The following is a 16,160-nucleotide window of genomic DNA, read 5'->3' as shown; positions in this document are numbered from 1 at the left end:
CCGCTCGGCATGCCGGGAAAGGACGGCAAGCCGGAGGGGCCGCGGCCGGGGTGGCGCCAGCACGCAGGCGCGCAAGCCCCGCCCCCGTCCCGTCGGCCGGGCCGGGGGCGGTGAGGGGGCGGGGCCCGAGGGGGGCAACGACCCCGCCCCCTTCGACCTCGCCCCGCCCCTCGCCCCGCCGCCGGGGCGGGCACCTCCCCCGTGGGCGGTGGCGCGGCGTGCGCGCACGAGGGGGCGCCCCAGCGCCGCCGGGGGGCGGCGGCGGGGCGGGGCCGGGCGGCGGCGGGGCGGGGCCGGGCGGCGGGGGGGCGGGGCCGGGCGGCGGGGTGGGCGGGGCCGGGCGGCGGGGCCGCTCCGCTGGGGCGGGGAAAGCGGAGCGCCCCGCCGGGAACCGGGGCGGGAGCTGGAGGTGGCGGGGGGGGGAAGGTGGCGGTGACCGGGAAAGGGTCGAGGTTGGTCTTGTTCCCGTGAAGCCGTCAGGAGCTGTAGGACCGGGCAAAAAAAAAACGGGCGACGGTGAATTCCTCGGTGTGATTTCTCGGCCGCCTCTCCGTGCCCGCTCAGCAGTCCGCCCCGCCGGTGGTTCGTGCACACGAAGTCGGGGTGCGAGGAGCGGGGTCGTGGGAGGCTCGTTTCCAGCCCCACGAGCCGTGGGCTCCGGTCCGAGCCGGTTTTGCATTGACCGGAGACGTTTCTGATTTTCAGGTAGTGTATTTTTGATGTCTGTGCCCAAAATGTAAATAATACCCAAACCAGACTTTAGTGTGCCATTCTAGACTGCTTTACTAAAACATTTATTTGTTATTACAGATCAACACTGGTAAAAGAAAGCGTTTATACTCACTTATAAGTGTATATTTTAATAACTTACACCGTTGTTTTCCAGCTACTTAATGAAAATGCGGCTCTGGGCACACCAAAGTAGTCTTGCCAATCCAAACAGGGGTACAGGGGGTCTGTTACCCTCCGAATCAAACACAGGAGGGCAGAGGACTCGGAAAGACAGCTTTAAAATCCAGAGACGGGGCTCAAGAAAAAATAAAACTGCACTGGAGTGAAAATAGTCATGCTACTAAAGGTTTAGCTAACCAGATGCAGCAATCACAGTTCATTAAAAATGCTCCGTCGCAGCAGGCTGTACTGATCTAAATGGAGCGACTGCAGCCGGTGGGCCAGCTCGTTTTCTGCATTAATTTAAAGGGTAGATATCGCTGGGTCTCACGTGAAATCACTGCAGGTTTGCCGGGTGTGAATACCTACCTGCTCTACAACCACCCAGTCACGAGCAAACGCACATTGTCCACTGATGTCAGCGGAAATATAAGGTGCCTTTGAAGGTTTCCTCTAAGCTAATAGCTACAGTTTAAATCTTGCCTTGGAAGTTAACGAAAAACAAGTTCTTTCATCTCAGTAGGTAGCGGGATTGATGAAAAATGCTGAAAATTATAATAAAGTCCTGGCAGGAAGACTACGAAACACTAGTCTCATTTTGGGGCATTCTTACTTACCTTCAGCAATCGGTCTCATCCAACGGGGTTCCTGATAAACTTGCTGTGTGCCTAGACTGTCACAAATTCGCCCCCAATTCAGCGTCCTAATGATGTCTTTTTTGCACTCCCGTTCGCTTCCAAGGGAAACGCATCTCTGCTTTCATCGCGTCTGAGGCTGCCCGAAAGGAGGGTTGACTTCCATACATTTTTGAGGAAAGAAAGTACATTTATTTAATTTACCGTGTCGTTCTCCATTCATATACAAAGTACACTGGCAGAGTAGAAAGAGTGGTCCCAAATTTTCCACGAACATAGTTTCAGTGCTTTGGGCAGAGGTAAAGTTGATATAAATCTTTTATCCCAGAGCCATAATATCAATGGCTCTGGGATAACAAGATTTACAGCTTTTTACACTTCCCCAAAGTGGAAATGGAGATGCCCAGTACCTCCTTTCCTACAGCCTTCCCACTCGCTACTCTAACAACTCGTATTTGCACATCATAGCTTCTAACTGAGACTTCACAAGGAGACATTTGGCACCTGACCTTTAAAAACCTTTTAGGGCTGTAAAATGTACTGTTGCAAATGAAAGCACCGCAATTGTCCTACTGTCTTTGAGAAGCTATGATCAACGGGGACGTATATCGTGAACGGTGGTGGCGGTGTTTACATTCCCACAGAACCAAAGGCAATGGCGTTGCGAGGTTTTGCACACCAAGTTCCTGACCGAGTCAGGTGTCTGATGGTAGGGAAAGCATTTTCCAGTAATCCTTCCACCTCAAGCTGTGATCTTGTCAGATTTTATAAGCAAAACAGCCAGGTCTGGTCAGAGCTTGGATGGGAAACCTCCAAGGAAAACTAAAGTGCTCCAGGAAGCGGTGTGGGTAATTTAGCTCCCGGCATTCTCGCCTCCGTCTGAATAAATATTGAACCAACCTCTAACCGTGCTGTTGCAGTAAGAAACATTGTGCTGCTGGTGGAAGATGCAAATCCAAAGTTGTCAGCAAATAGGGTCACTAGAGAGCTCAAGATGCTGTTCGCAAATGTAAGGTTGCTCATCTTTGCGCTCTTGAGCAATATTCACGAACAACGATGTTACATCTACTTAAAAAATCTTTCACTGGTTAAATAAAACAGTGTACCCCCTGAACTCTGTTATTTGCTGTGTTTCCCATCACAACTGTGCATTTTTTTTAGCAGAAAATTAAAAGTGGATTTTTTTGACCAAACTTTAAAAGTTCATATTTATTTTATTTTGTTTTCGGTTTTTTTATTTTTTACAAAAAGGTCTTGAAAGGTATCACGTTCCAAGAAAATACAGTGGCTGATCAAAACTGGAAATCAAAACCAGAAAAACAGAACGCCCCAAGCCTGAAAACTTTTGGAATACAATGACTTGAAAATCAGGACATCTCCCAGCACATGAGGAGGGGGAACCCTCCGGATGTGTGGCAGTGGCTCAGCACAAAGGAGAATGGCAAACACCACGGGAGATGTTCGCCAGCCAAGAAATCTGCAATTCCTGTGACTCACAGCATTTCCAAACAGAAACGTTCAGCCTCTTTTCCTGCCAGAAATCGACATCTTTTTCAGGCAAAACCCCCCAGTTTTCTCCCCGGCTGCACTACTGAGTATGGTTCCCATTTTTAAAAGGGAGCAGCCTTCTGCCCGCAGGATTTTTTGCATTTTGTGGGTGGATTTTGCGCAGCTGAAGAAGAATCAGAGAAACCACACCTGATAGGGAATTTTTCCATCTCCCTGAGGAATCACCTCCTGCGAGTAGCTGGGGGTTAGCACTCCTTTCGGTGTCCGGCACCTCGAAGGCTGTGAGCAGTGTGAGCAGTGTGAACGGCAGGGTTTAATGACATAAATGGAATATGAAAGGGATGTTTTATAGAATAGATGCAAATCCACAACTGCTTTATTGCAGATGAAGTATAACTGATGATGTCTACAGGCAGCACTCGCCGGCCTAGATCTAAAGCTACCTGAAAGGAGGTTGTAGCGAGGTGGGGGTCGGTCTCTTCTCCCAAGTAGCAAACGATAAGACAAGAGGAAACGGCCTCAAGTTGCGCCAGGGGAGGTTTAGATTGGATATAAGGAAAAATTTCTTCACCAAAAGGGTTGTCAGGCATTGGAACAGGCTGCCCAGGGAAGTGGTTGAGTCCCCATCCCTGGAGGTATTTAAAAGACGTGTAGATGTGGTGCTTAGGGACATGGTTTAGTGGTGGCCTTGGCAGTGCTGGGTTAACAGTTGGACTTGATGATCTTAAAGGTCTTTTCCAACCTAAATGATTCTATGACTCTATTCTGTGATTGAATGATGAGGAATGGGAGGAAAACATCAGGACACCCACAGCTTAAAACTGAGCTTCACTCACTTGTTGTATTAAAGGAATAGTAACTTAGGACTAGATGGAGTGACCTTCACATATCCCAGGGTCAAAATTTAATGAGCTGTTTCCAAAACCCTTCCGTAACAGAGATACTTTTCTTAGACTTGCTGTTTCACATGGAGCTGTTGTGGTTTAACCTGGCAGGCAGCTGAACACCGCACAGCCATTCCCTCACTGCCCCCCGCCCAGTGGGATGGGGGAGAGAATCGGGAAAAAAAAAAAAGTAAAATTCATGGGTCGAGGTAAAGACGGTTTAATAGGACAGAAAAGGAAGGGAAAATAATAATAAAAATAATGATAAAAGAATATACAAAATAAGTGATAGTGATGCACAACGCAATTGCTCACCACCCGCTGATGGATGCCTAGCCCGTCCCCGAGCAGCAGTCACCCCACCCCCCCCAACCCCCCACCCCCCCCCGGCCAACCCCCCCCAGTTCATATACTGAGCATGACGTCGCATGGTATGGAACGTCCCTTTGGCCAGTTTGGGTCAGCTGTCCTGGCTGTGCCCCCTCCCAGCTTCTCGCTGGGCAGGGCATGGGAAGCTGAAAAGTGTTTGACTAGTGTAAGCACTGCTCAGCAACAACTAAACATCGGTGTGTTATCAACATTATTCTCGTACTAAATCCAAAACACAGCACTGTGCCAGCTGCTAGGAAGAAAACAAACTCTATCCCATCCAAAACCAGGGCAGGAGCTCATCAGTAACTGGCAGCAGACAGGCTCGAATTCCAGCCTTGGCATTCACTGCCTAGCTTTGGGAAAACCCCTTTGTCTCTCCGTGTCCTTGTCTGTTGTACCTCAACTACGCCACCTTCACAAGGGACTCCATCTTCACACGGCTGCTGCGGAGCCAGATGCCATGGTTTGCTAAAGCTCCTTGAAGTCTCTAGACCAAAGGATTGACAAAAGAGTCAGCTAGATTTCTGTGTTGAAGATTATTTTATTGCAAACGTACACATTACACTACTGATAATGCACAGAAATTTAAAAAGCTATCGTTTGCTAAAATTTCATGATTACAAAACTTCACAAAATTTGTTACAACTAAAAAACCCACCTTCAGGAGTATATAAATAGAATTTTGAGCATAAATAACAGTAACAAAATAAACAGATGTATGTATTCAATAAATTAATTATAAATATTGCATTGGCAATGAAGTGCTAGGTCAGAAGAACACCAGTATTTCCAGTAGAGCTTTTTTTTGTATAGAAATCTCTATTGTAAATGAACCTTTGGAAACGAATAGAATCCCTGAACCCTTTTCTCACATTGCTTTTTTTTTTCTTTTTTTCTTTGGTTTCACCTTGGTTATTCCTTCGTCAAATTGTTACAATAGGAGAACAGAACTGAAGACATCAGACATCCGTGTTTTGGCCACGAGGTGCTCATAATCCCTTCCCGCAAGAAGAACGGCGTGGCTGACCCAGTTCTGCGGCATTTAAGTCACTAAACTGTCTCTCCACTGATTCCCACGGGTGCAGAATCAAGCCTGGAAGGGACTTGAAAGACTTGCTGATGGTTAAAGGTTAAACACGAAAACCTGTTTTGCAATTGATTTGACCTATACATCATCCATTTTCAGTCTTTCTCTCCGTTTGCTAATGATATGCATGCTTATATACAACAGAACCTTAATTTAAACACTAATTTGAACTGCTCATTCCCTACCTGATGACCACAAATGCTAGTTCTGTGCACTCTTCCAACCACACACTGAATTCTCACCAATGTTAATGAGAACTTTCTGCTGGATGATGCTGATCCCACAGTGAACATAAATTAGCCTTTAAAAGAAATCAAAGATCCAGTTTTCCCTTTAGCAATAAGGGAAGGAAGAAATTTTTCCCTTTCTTCCGTTATTTCCTAAGGGAAGAAAAAGCACAATATACAAGCAGAATTGTTTTTTCAGTGGCATGCTTTCAATAGAAAGTTTTCCCAGAATGTTGTCAGCAGCTTTTCAAGAAACAGCATTAACTCTAGTTCACATAACCACATTTGCTAGGTTTTCCTTAATCGTGTTGTGTTCCAAATGTTTGTCTTTAAGGCCTCTGAAGCTAAGAGATCATTAACCTCCCTGTGACTGGAAAAAAGGTTTTCTGCATTTGCTCCTTTGAGCAGAAATAACAGGTGAACATACGTGGTAATGAAGTTGATGTAGAAAAATTATAATTATTTTATCATCACCACGGTAAGGGAGGAACTCTGATGAAGCTGTTAAGCTTTTCTTATTTAATCCTTTTCCAGATAAAACTAAGGATAGGCAATTCTTTAGACTACCGAATAGCCTCTGGGCGCTCATCTCTTACGGGTACAACACATGGCACGGAAAAGGCTGGCTCTGTACTGAAATATACAAAGAAGTCCAAAGTATCACTACATGAAAAGCTAAAAAACCCTGCAGTATTCTGCAATATTTCTTTAAAAACATGTGTGTGTGATCAGAGTCATTTCTGAAAGCTGGGGCTCTTCACCGGTGACAGTTTGGAGGTGATGCCAAAGGGGTCCATGCTGTCCGTTTCGAGAGGCGAGGAGTACACCTCTGGTTCAAAGGCCTGGCTGTAATCACCGTATTCACCAAAGTCTGTTGACTCCACGGGCACAGTGTTGATCATAGGTAAGAAGTGAGATAGTGGAAGAAAATCTTTTCCTTTGAACTGTTGTCTTTGCTTGGCGCTACTCAAAGACACCGATATTCCGTATTTTTTTGATTTATAGACATTGTAGCCATCTGGACGAATCTCTTCTTCAAAGGAACAATCCTCAGTGGAATACCTGAGCTGAACAGCAAGGAGTAACGAGAATTACAAATACACCCACCAGACTCATTGTATTCAACCACAACAGAAACCTTTGATGCAACCAACCCTTCTCCCTCTGCTGTCAGTGGGGGTGTCCCTCTGGCTTGTCATGGGTGCCCCAATTTGGTGCACCTTGCAGACCCCACTGCCAGATCCACGCTGGTGAGCTGCCCGCTGCCTCTCTGCCTGGCTGCTTCAGGGATGCAGGTGGGACCCATTGTTCTGGTGACTGCTTTTTCAGTGATGGACCACAGCCACCGAGATGAAGTGCCCTGAAGCGCCCTGAAGCGGTTAGGCAGTTGGACTAGATGATTGTTGTAGGCCCTTTCCAACGGAAATATTCTATTCTATTCTATTCTATTCTATTCTATTCTATTCTATTCTATTCTATTCTATTCTAATCTGTTCTGTTCTGTTCTGTTCTGTTCTGTTCTACTCGAGCTCCCCACGTTGCACATAGTATGCATTTTGGGTTATGAGGCCATTAAAAGACCTAATCCAGAACTCCTGAAGTTAATGCACGTCCATCACATTAAATAAGCTTTGAATCCTGGATGTGTACTTCTCCACAGCTACCACACCTATCTTGTCCTGAGCACAGGGAAAAAGAATCTCAGATGACAGTGCTCATTTAGATAACCTGTCCTTGATTGCTGACAGTACTTAACTGCAGTCATGAGACCTGACCCAACAACCCTCAGGTATAAAACTCCAGCTCTGTTACAGATTTGTCTGTGTAAGGGCTTCAGGATCGGGTCTGTAGAAAGGCGGCGCTGCCAAAGACAGTGCTTTCGCAAACATGGCCAATCAGTAAAACAACACTAAAAAGGTAATTGCCATTTTTTTTAACTCAGCATTTGCTGAAATTACAGAAGACCAGTTAACACAGTGTTATTTGCTCGCTAGACATTAGTTAGAACTGTCAAATTAATAACAGCGCAAGTTAAGATTTTGTATAGAAGAATGTATTTTCTTAGGCATGAATTTGTAGAATTACATTTGTAACATACTGTACAGATAGTATATTAGGATTTTGTATCACCAGGTCAGACCTTTCCCGATCCTTACACAAGCACTGCATTTCTTGCAACTCCGGTGCTATTTCAGGCTCAGCCACCACAGGTGATTGAACTCCCGGTCAATAAAAGACAATTGCTGATTATGGCTCAGTCTGCAGTGATAAAAGTGTCCTTACATGAATGCTCTGCCTGTCTGAACAGAGAGCATGTTTGATACTCTTCAGTCCTTTCTCAAACACCCTCAGCAATATGGAGTACAATTAAGTGCATGCATCTGGTTGTCGTTTCAAAAGCACTTTTAAAACTAATCAAGTAATTTTAAAAAAGGCGTTTTCTCAAAATAAAATTATGCAATATTTATCCTTCTACACAAATTGTATCTCAGAAAAATGTGTCTATGATACAAATTTATGGCTGAATTGTTAGCCGTCTTCATTTGTATGAGTGCTCAGCCTCACTAACAAGGATGATGAAATAAAAAAGCTTCTTGAGCAAGTGCCCATTACAAATGAGAGTTATTGATTGCGCCCCCCATGTCTCAACTGTATCAGTCCCTCTTCATTTCATTGGGATGGTCTCTGGTGTATTTTTTTAAACAAGTACCAAATGCACTTTAAGTATTTCCAGATTATTTTTTTCACAGGAGGAATTTATAGTATGTCAGTATGTTCAGCAGTTACATGATTTCCCCCTAAACTACTGACTACGGCACACTGCACGTTCAGAAATCAACCCTAGTCATCAGTTTTCCAGTGTTAAAAAAGGGCATGTTTCAGGAGTGCAAGTGGTTGCCGAGTTCAGTCCCCAGACACCGCATTTGCCCTTTCGTTCTCCCACTCCTGAGCGCAGCGCTGATAAGGCAAAGAATTGCCTGCAGAGCTGCCTGCCCGGGCTGTTAGCAGAGAGGTGACAGCAGGTGTCCACAACATATAGATGCGACGGCATGGCTACGTGCCATTGTATTTTCAGAAAAAAACCCCTGCAATTAATACTACACGCCAACAAACCCGGTCTCAGTCAAGGCATACGCATATGCCTTCAAAATGGTGTTATACAAAAGCTATTTTAAAATTCTGTGACCACTAAAGTCCAGCCGGCAGCTCCGATGGGAGCAGGATCCAGGCTCTACTTTGTTTTCATTGATCATTTTGCTTTGGATATACATTAAGACATTAAGCTAATAATTGACCTACCATATCATCTGAACCTATGCACCTTATCACGGCATCGATTGATTCTAGCCCAGAAAAGCAAGGAAATACAGAAAGAAAGGCTTAATCCTATGTTATATACGTATTCAAAAACATCACTACATCAGTATTGCTCTTATTAAAGATGCTGGGAGTTTTGACAATGGGCCAAGTCCTTGCCCGATTGAAATCAGCTGAAATTTTCCTGGAGTAATCAAAGCAGAATCAAGCTGTGTCTTTACTATGGCATAATAAAAAGCCATCGCTCTGTGAAACTCGGCCTCCTGTAAAGCAGTTACTCACAGACTGAACCCGAATCTTGCCCTTCAAATTCTAGAGTTGGCAACTTACTCGTGTGTGGCTTAAAAAACAAGTTTGTATCGCTGGTAATGACTAGCCGATACGCTGACGTACCTAGGGAAAAAGCATGACCTAACAAAGTGGCGTCAGCAGGTCGCTCAACTCCTCACCCTCTTGGAGTCCCACAGTAACCTGTGCTGTTATCACGGGTCAGAAGTGAGACAGTGGAGGGGAGTCCTTCTTCCCCTCGAAATCCCCTTTCTGTTTGGTACTAGCTAAGAGATGGCAACCCCGTGTTCCTGGGACTCGTATGCCTGGCAGCCATCTGGCTGCATCCCCTTTCCAAAGGAGCAATCTTGGGTTTTTTTCAGAATACCTGACCTGAACAGCGAGAAATTATTCAGATCCTATGGCGTGACTTAATCTATTTCTGCGGCAGAAACGCAGCCACCCACCGATGAGGCTTTTTAAACATAAACGCAGTTTTGCCCTGGACTGTATTTTCAGGATATTTTGGCAGGGGACATGCAATACATACTTTGCTTTCGAAATGATGTTTCCTTGCTGCCTTCTAATAACCCTCACGGCCTTTCAGGCAGTGCCAGTGACAGGAATCACCGGTCCTATCGAGAGCAGGCGGGGAGGGGTGGTGATGGTGGTGGTGGTGGTGGTGGTGGTGGTGGTGGTGGTGGTGTGGTGGGGACCCGAAAGCTTTGTTAACCCATTACCAACCGCAGCCACAAAAAAATACGTCAGCCCTTTGGTCTCGCCTGCCGTTTCAGCGCGGCGGCCGGGGTGGAAAGCTCCCTCGGGAAAGGCGAGCCCGGGGCAGAGCCGCCGGGACCGGGGTCCGGGGTCCGGGGTCGGCGCAGCTCACCTGCCCGTGCAGCCGCCCCGCCTCGTCCATGCAGAGGTAACGGGAGCTCCGCACGCCCTTGATGGCCACGGTGCGCACCGCCACGGCGCGGATCTCCAGCAGACCTGCGGGGGCAGAGGGAAGAGCGGCGTTAGCTCCGCGGCCCCGTCCCATCCCGCTCCGGTGCCGCCGCCGCCGCCGCCGCCGGTACTCACTCTGCGGGCTCTGGCTACCGGCGGCGTCCACCCGGCCGTCGCCGCCGATCCGCAGGAAGCAGCTGAAGAGCCCGTGCTTGCTGGCGGTGTAGAGGTGCCGCAGCCGGATCGGTTCTCCCCAGCCGTAGTTAACGTGCGGACCGGCGTCGGGCAGCGGCAGCGACGCGACGACGGCGGCGGCGGCGGCGGCGAGACCCAGCAGCGCCAGGGCGGCGGGGCGGGCGGCGGGGGGCGGCCCCATGCCGCGGGAGGGGAGCGGAGGGGCGCGGAGGGGCGCGGAGGGGCGCGGAAGGGAGCGGAGCGGCGGCCGGGCGCTGGCTGCGCTGGCTGCGCCTCGGGGATGGAGCGCGGGCGAAGCCAGCCCCCCGGCCTTTTATAGCTCTCCGTTATCAGCCCGATCGATTCGGCTGCATCCAGCTCCAATATAGAGCCCATTCATAGCGGGAATTGGTCGGATCGGTCACTCCCCCCGAAAATATTGATCGGATGACATCATTTCGCAGGGGACACCCTGAAGTCGCTCCCTCCCCGTCCGCACCTCCGAGCTTTCCCCCCCCTTGGAGTCTCCGGCCGCGCCTCTCCCCGTCGGGCCGGGACCGGACCCCCGCGGTCCCGGCTGCCCCGCGGGGACGGGACGGGACGGGACGGGACGGGACGGGACGGGCGGCACTGCCGGTCCCGCAGCCCCTGCCCCGGTATGAGCGCCGGGAAGGGGACCGGGGGCGGGCGCGTGTAAATCAAAACCCATCCAGCGGCTATGCGGAGGTGAGGGAGCCGACCCGGGGGTGAGGCTGCCCTCGCCCACCGCCGCCGCTCGGCTCCCGCCTTAGCGCTCGCCCATCCTTTTATTTCCCTTTTCAGAAATAAATGTCGCCTTCGGGGACCGCTTTTTAAACCTCGCCGAGGGAAATCAGCCTCAGGCAGGGCAGGGCGGGACCCTGCCCCTCTGCCGGAGCCGCTGCAGCTCCCCGGCCCCGCCGCACGGCCCCTGCCCGGGGGCCGCAAGCCCCGGTCACCTCCCAGGGCAGGGGCCGTGCCGCCGAGGCGGGAGCGCTGGGTGAACGGTGCCGCCGTTCCCGGTTCCCGGCAGCCGGCGGGGTACGGCCGCACGCCTCCCACGCCGCGCCGCGACGGGGCGGCCCGGTACGGCCCGGTAAGGCCCTGCACGGCCCTGCACGGCCCGGTACGGCGCCTCTGGGCGGGCCGGCGCTGTTCCCGGGCTTTATTGCCGCCCGGCCATCCCCGGCTGTGTCGCTAGATGGAGCCTGGCGCCTGGGATGCGGGCTGGCCTCGCCGTGGGGGAGCCGCTGCCTCGGGGGGCTCTCCAGCGCCTGTTCGTCCCCATTTGTACAAAGAGATTGGGGGAGAAAAAAGCGTGTGTAGTCAAAGGGCATTGCCCCCAGCCAGCGGCCCCATCTAAGCATCGAACAGATTTTTTTTTCCGTTCTGTGCGTGGACTTTTTCCACGCAGGCTCCTCCGCGGGAGCTCACTCGGCGAGTGCGCCAGGAGAGATGGAAAGGAGCAGGCACGCGTATTTTGGTTTGTTCCACCGTTTTTGTATCTCAAGGGCACTTTAGGGGATTGCTGCTGACTTTTCTGCTGTCCATCCAAACTGAGCATTAAAGGAATTTTCTTAGATCTCAAGAGAGCAAATGGGTACCGATGGGATTTCATAAAGAAAAAAAATCCTTTCCCCACAGGACACATTAAATAACAATTAAGAAAAACATAATCCCCTGCCCCCAGCAACTTCTCCGAAACGACAAAGTTTCCGTCAGCTTCCACATGCTGTTTTTATATTTTGCTACCTGTTTACTTTCATCCTTTCGTCTGTACACTTGCATCTCCCTCCTGTAAACACTCGCACAAAGAACTTTTCTTTATGAGCAATCTTAGCTCAGTGAGGCTGTGCACATAGACAAGGTCATACAAAAATACGGAGTCTTGTAGGATGGTGGCCTGCACTTGTATAAACGCTTACACTTATTATCATGCGTAGCTTATGGTACCGAAGTTAATCACATCGATCAATCAGTGTTTGAGTGATCAGGGCCTTGCATCACAAGCTCCCTGGAGCAAGGGATTGTATGTCACCAACCATTTCAAAAGCAACTTCTGATTTTGACTGCTTTTGGATTTTTTTGGATGGTCAGCTTGAGACACCCAAAAAGGAGCGCAGTTTTCTCTGCGTGGCTGATGAATAATTAATAAAAATCAGGACCACTTCACTTTCAGGTGTCTCTTGCTTCATCCTCCAAATCACGGCCTGATTTGAGAAATTCTGGCCCTTCAAACATCACACAAGTTCACAATATTATAAACCCAGTAAATAATACTAAGGCATCCGAGACCCTCGTTTTTTTTCCTCTGCAAAACTCTGCCATGTTATTACATGACTGCTACAAAGGCGGTTCACTGCCCTGCAACCCTGGGCCCCACAGCAGTTGTGCATGTAACTCATCCTGGCTACATATGCATTCTTCAAGGTATTGAGCACCCACTACGCACACAGAGGTTATGGTCTGAAATGAATCTGAAAGGCCTTTTTAGTTCATTTTGTTGCGCACCTCAGTGAATAGAAACTATTTTATGATTACTATTTCCGCGATACTATAGTGTGAATAATATTGACGATTGTAAGTATTATTTTTCTCCATGAAGAAATCAAACTTCTCTCAAGCGGTAAGGAATTGATGCTTGCAACTTGTTTATTCATTTTTATCGTATTATTATTCCCTTGTGAAGATCAAAAATTGAGGCAGAAAGGGCAAATCATTTGCACTAAATGATATTTCAAATCAGTGAAAAAGCTGGCTATAAGTGAGAATTTGCTAACAATTGGTGGAGAGCTTTTAAAAATTATTTTCATTGTTACTGTTGCTGATGTTATGTGGACTGATGTTTAAAGGTTCATATCAAATCCAATTAAAATGAAAATGAAGCACTTCACTCATTTTTTGGAACGGCCTCTCTTGTTATAGGAAGCTTCCAATCTAAATAATTTTTTCAAGTTCCTCTGTAGTCAGTGACAGAGGTAAGTGCCTCCAAGTACTTATCTGGACTGGATAGTATCAATCCTATCTCAAAACAGCTGTTTAAGAGATATGGGTTAAATAATCTCTGGAAGTGCTTATTTCTTTATTGGCTCTGGAAAAAAAGCCTAGATGATTAACCCAGATTAAATACCTTATTTTTAGCTAGAGCTACATGAGCTAATGAATCTCACTGTTTTCAAAATATGAGAGTTGCAACATGTGATTTTCATCTCAGTTCCTATCTGTGTCACTGAACTTTATCATTTATTTGCATCTTTTTACCAAAGTTCAATAGAAAGACACATGTCTTCACATGTTTCTACAAATGTATTGCAGAAAAAAATTATTTGCAGAACAAATGTGTTATGGGGTAAATCACACCACCACTTCCAGTGCTGGACCTGCTCCCCGTATAAACAGAGCCTTCAACAAGGAAACCTGGTAGTGTAGGGGTTTTTGCTTTTATGGGGATAGGAAAAAAAAGCCCAGGAGGAAAGTCTTGCAGAATAAAAATACCTCCTGACCAAATAGTACACAACTGCAAAAGCATTTTCACCTGTTGTAATGAATCATTTATTCCCACTGCACTTTTCAATGTCCCTATGTAATTTCTGCAGAACAAGAACTTCAGCTTTCTGTAACACTAAAGCTGAACCAAATGTATTTTGGAAGAACATAACTATCTATATTTGAAAGTCAAACACCCAGAGATCCTGGAACATGCCAAAAAGGTAACAGTTGTTTGCCTTTGCCTAACTAGGCAATAACATCATTGGAACCAACTGAAATGAAACCAAGGAAGATGGCCACAAACAATGATCAGAAATAGGGCATGAAGCCACCCATGAGTAGAAGGTGGTCAGAGCAGTCTACTTTGTGGTGGAGACCAAAGGAAAAACTACATAGGTGAGTCACTTGAGGCTGATTGAGGGTCAAAATGTGGTGAACTAGATGTGTCTAGGATGAATAGACATCTGCTCCAAAGTAGAATAACTTCAGAATATCTACAGAACTTCATGGTGAAAACTTTGGGTATGTAAGTCATTGCAGAAAGAGGAAAATAGTACAGAAACTTTGAAGACTTTTTACTTCCTTTGGGGTACCTTTGGGATCTCCCGCAGATTTAGGAGTAGGCATTACATGAATGTGATTCAATATTACTTTTGAGAAGAGATTTGTAAGTCTTTTCCCCTCTTCTCTGAAGTCGGAAGTGGAGGAATTAGAGAGGCTGTAAATACTCTGAGGGAAGCCAGGTCCCAAGCAGAGCTAGAGATGGTAGTGCTAATTCCTTTGGTTTCTGATTTCTGCTGTAGTTCCTGCATGTCATCCCAGAAGTGACAGCAAAAAGAAAGCCTTTATTTCCCCCGTGGCAGAGGGCCAGCAGAACAGCCCAGTCCTTTCTCTTGCTTCTGGTAGAGATGAGTATGTCAGGCAAATGAGGGAAGGCAGAAGTGAAGACATAGTACACTGCGATATGCGGTTATTCGAGCACGGGGTTGTTCTATAAAGAGCCTTATCAGCACAGCACAAGTTAAAAAACCTGCCTAAGAAGGAGAGGTTACTCCACCATATGTCAAGGACTGCTCTGCTTCCCAGCTGCTTCTGCAATCCAAGAGGCATAAAGGTGACAATGTTTCTCCCTGGGCTGTGAATGAGGGCAGAACTGAGATTCCACAGCTCCCGCTGCGTGCACCCACTGGCAGGATGTCATACAACGGGACGAGCATTCACGGAGGCTCTCCCCAGATAATAACATAATATAATAGTCCCCAGTGAATTAGTAGGATCCAAATGCATCAGATACTTAAAGATTTTTCAAATGATCAACTTCCGGAGGGATTCCTCTTCTAAAACTGCTCTGCTAAAGAAAGTCAATGCGCTGGAGAGAGCGTTGCTACTGTAATTCATAGTTGCATGTGTTATCGCTCGTTCTTTCCAATGAACACAGCCAGACAACTAATTTCAAATATCTCTCACCATTCTGTTATCTAATGCTTTCTTAACTATTGCTATCAGTCAATTCATTCCTGAGAGCAATACTTAGCCTGGAATTGACTTAAAGCTTTCACGGTCAAATGACATCTTCTGATGAAGTCTACTCTAAAGCTCACAAAAGTCTCAACAGCTTCAAATGGCCTAAATGCATTTTTTCCTCACTGTAAATCATTATTTCATGCTTTGGAAATACTTAATCCACCCCATCTTTTCTGTGTGCTATGAAATCCTTTATAATTCTGATATAGAAGAAGGCTTATTGACTTTCTGGGAACATATTTGGTACAGTGCTCTCCAGCACCTTATTTACACTAAATCAACAAAATTTTGAAAATGTAGGCACATAATCTAAACACTTAATTTAATCAAAATATTTCAGTACCCAAGGCAATTGTAATCTGGCCTCTTTACAAAGGCTGAGATCCTCATTTTTTCTTACTTTTGTTTTGGACTTACCTTAACACAGAAATGTGCAATGTTGCTGGATTATTATGGATGGTGATTTCTTCAAAATAACCTTGCGCCATGATTTTTTTTTTGAGCAAACCTGCATCCCACAGCAGAAATGAATACTTGCAAGTTTCTTTGCCAGTAGGTTACATTTTCATTTCTAGCTTGACCCAGGGAGCAATGCCCCTGGACTTCGTTTATGCAATGTGTTTGTGAAAACCATGAGAAAGTCCCTAGCTTTTTCAGAAAAGAGTAATTCTAGACCTCTAGCTTCTCAGTCAAAAGTGGCATCCATAGAGCGCTTACCTGTACTCTCTTCTTGTCAGTGGCTAAATAATGTTGCCTTTATGACAAGTTCCAACTCCATCAGAAATATTTTCCTTTAATAGACAGATAATGGGCCAGT

General features: G+C 47.0%; 1 protein-coding gene across 1 annotated transcript; it reads right to left on the bottom strand.

Annotated features, from left to right (window-relative positions):
- Positions 1-6,285: 6,285 nt before the first annotated feature.
- Positions 6,286-10,514, bottom strand: FGF19 (fibroblast growth factor 19). The gene is made up of 3 exons (XM_076343348.1): positions 10,274-10,514; positions 10,080-10,183; positions 6,286-6,672 (listed from the first exon to the last, which is right to left on the bottom strand). Exons 1-3 carry the CDS (start codon positions 10,512-10,514, stop codon positions 6,340-6,342), a joined length of 678 nt encoding a protein of 225 aa, XP_076199463.1. The 3' UTR covers positions 6,286-6,339.
- Between the last annotated feature and the right edge of the window lie 5,646 nt (positions 10,515-16,160).

The sequence above is a fragment of the Aptenodytes patagonicus genome, chromosome 7 (genome assembly GCF_965638725.1).
Source record: "Aptenodytes patagonicus chromosome 7, bAptPat1.pri.cur, whole genome shotgun sequence".
Classification (NCBI taxonomy): domain Eukaryota; kingdom Metazoa; phylum Chordata; class Aves; order Sphenisciformes; family Spheniscidae; genus Aptenodytes; species Aptenodytes patagonicus.
The sequence above is the reverse complement of the archived record's forward strand: the minus strand, read 5'-3'. Positions and strand labels throughout refer to the sequence as shown.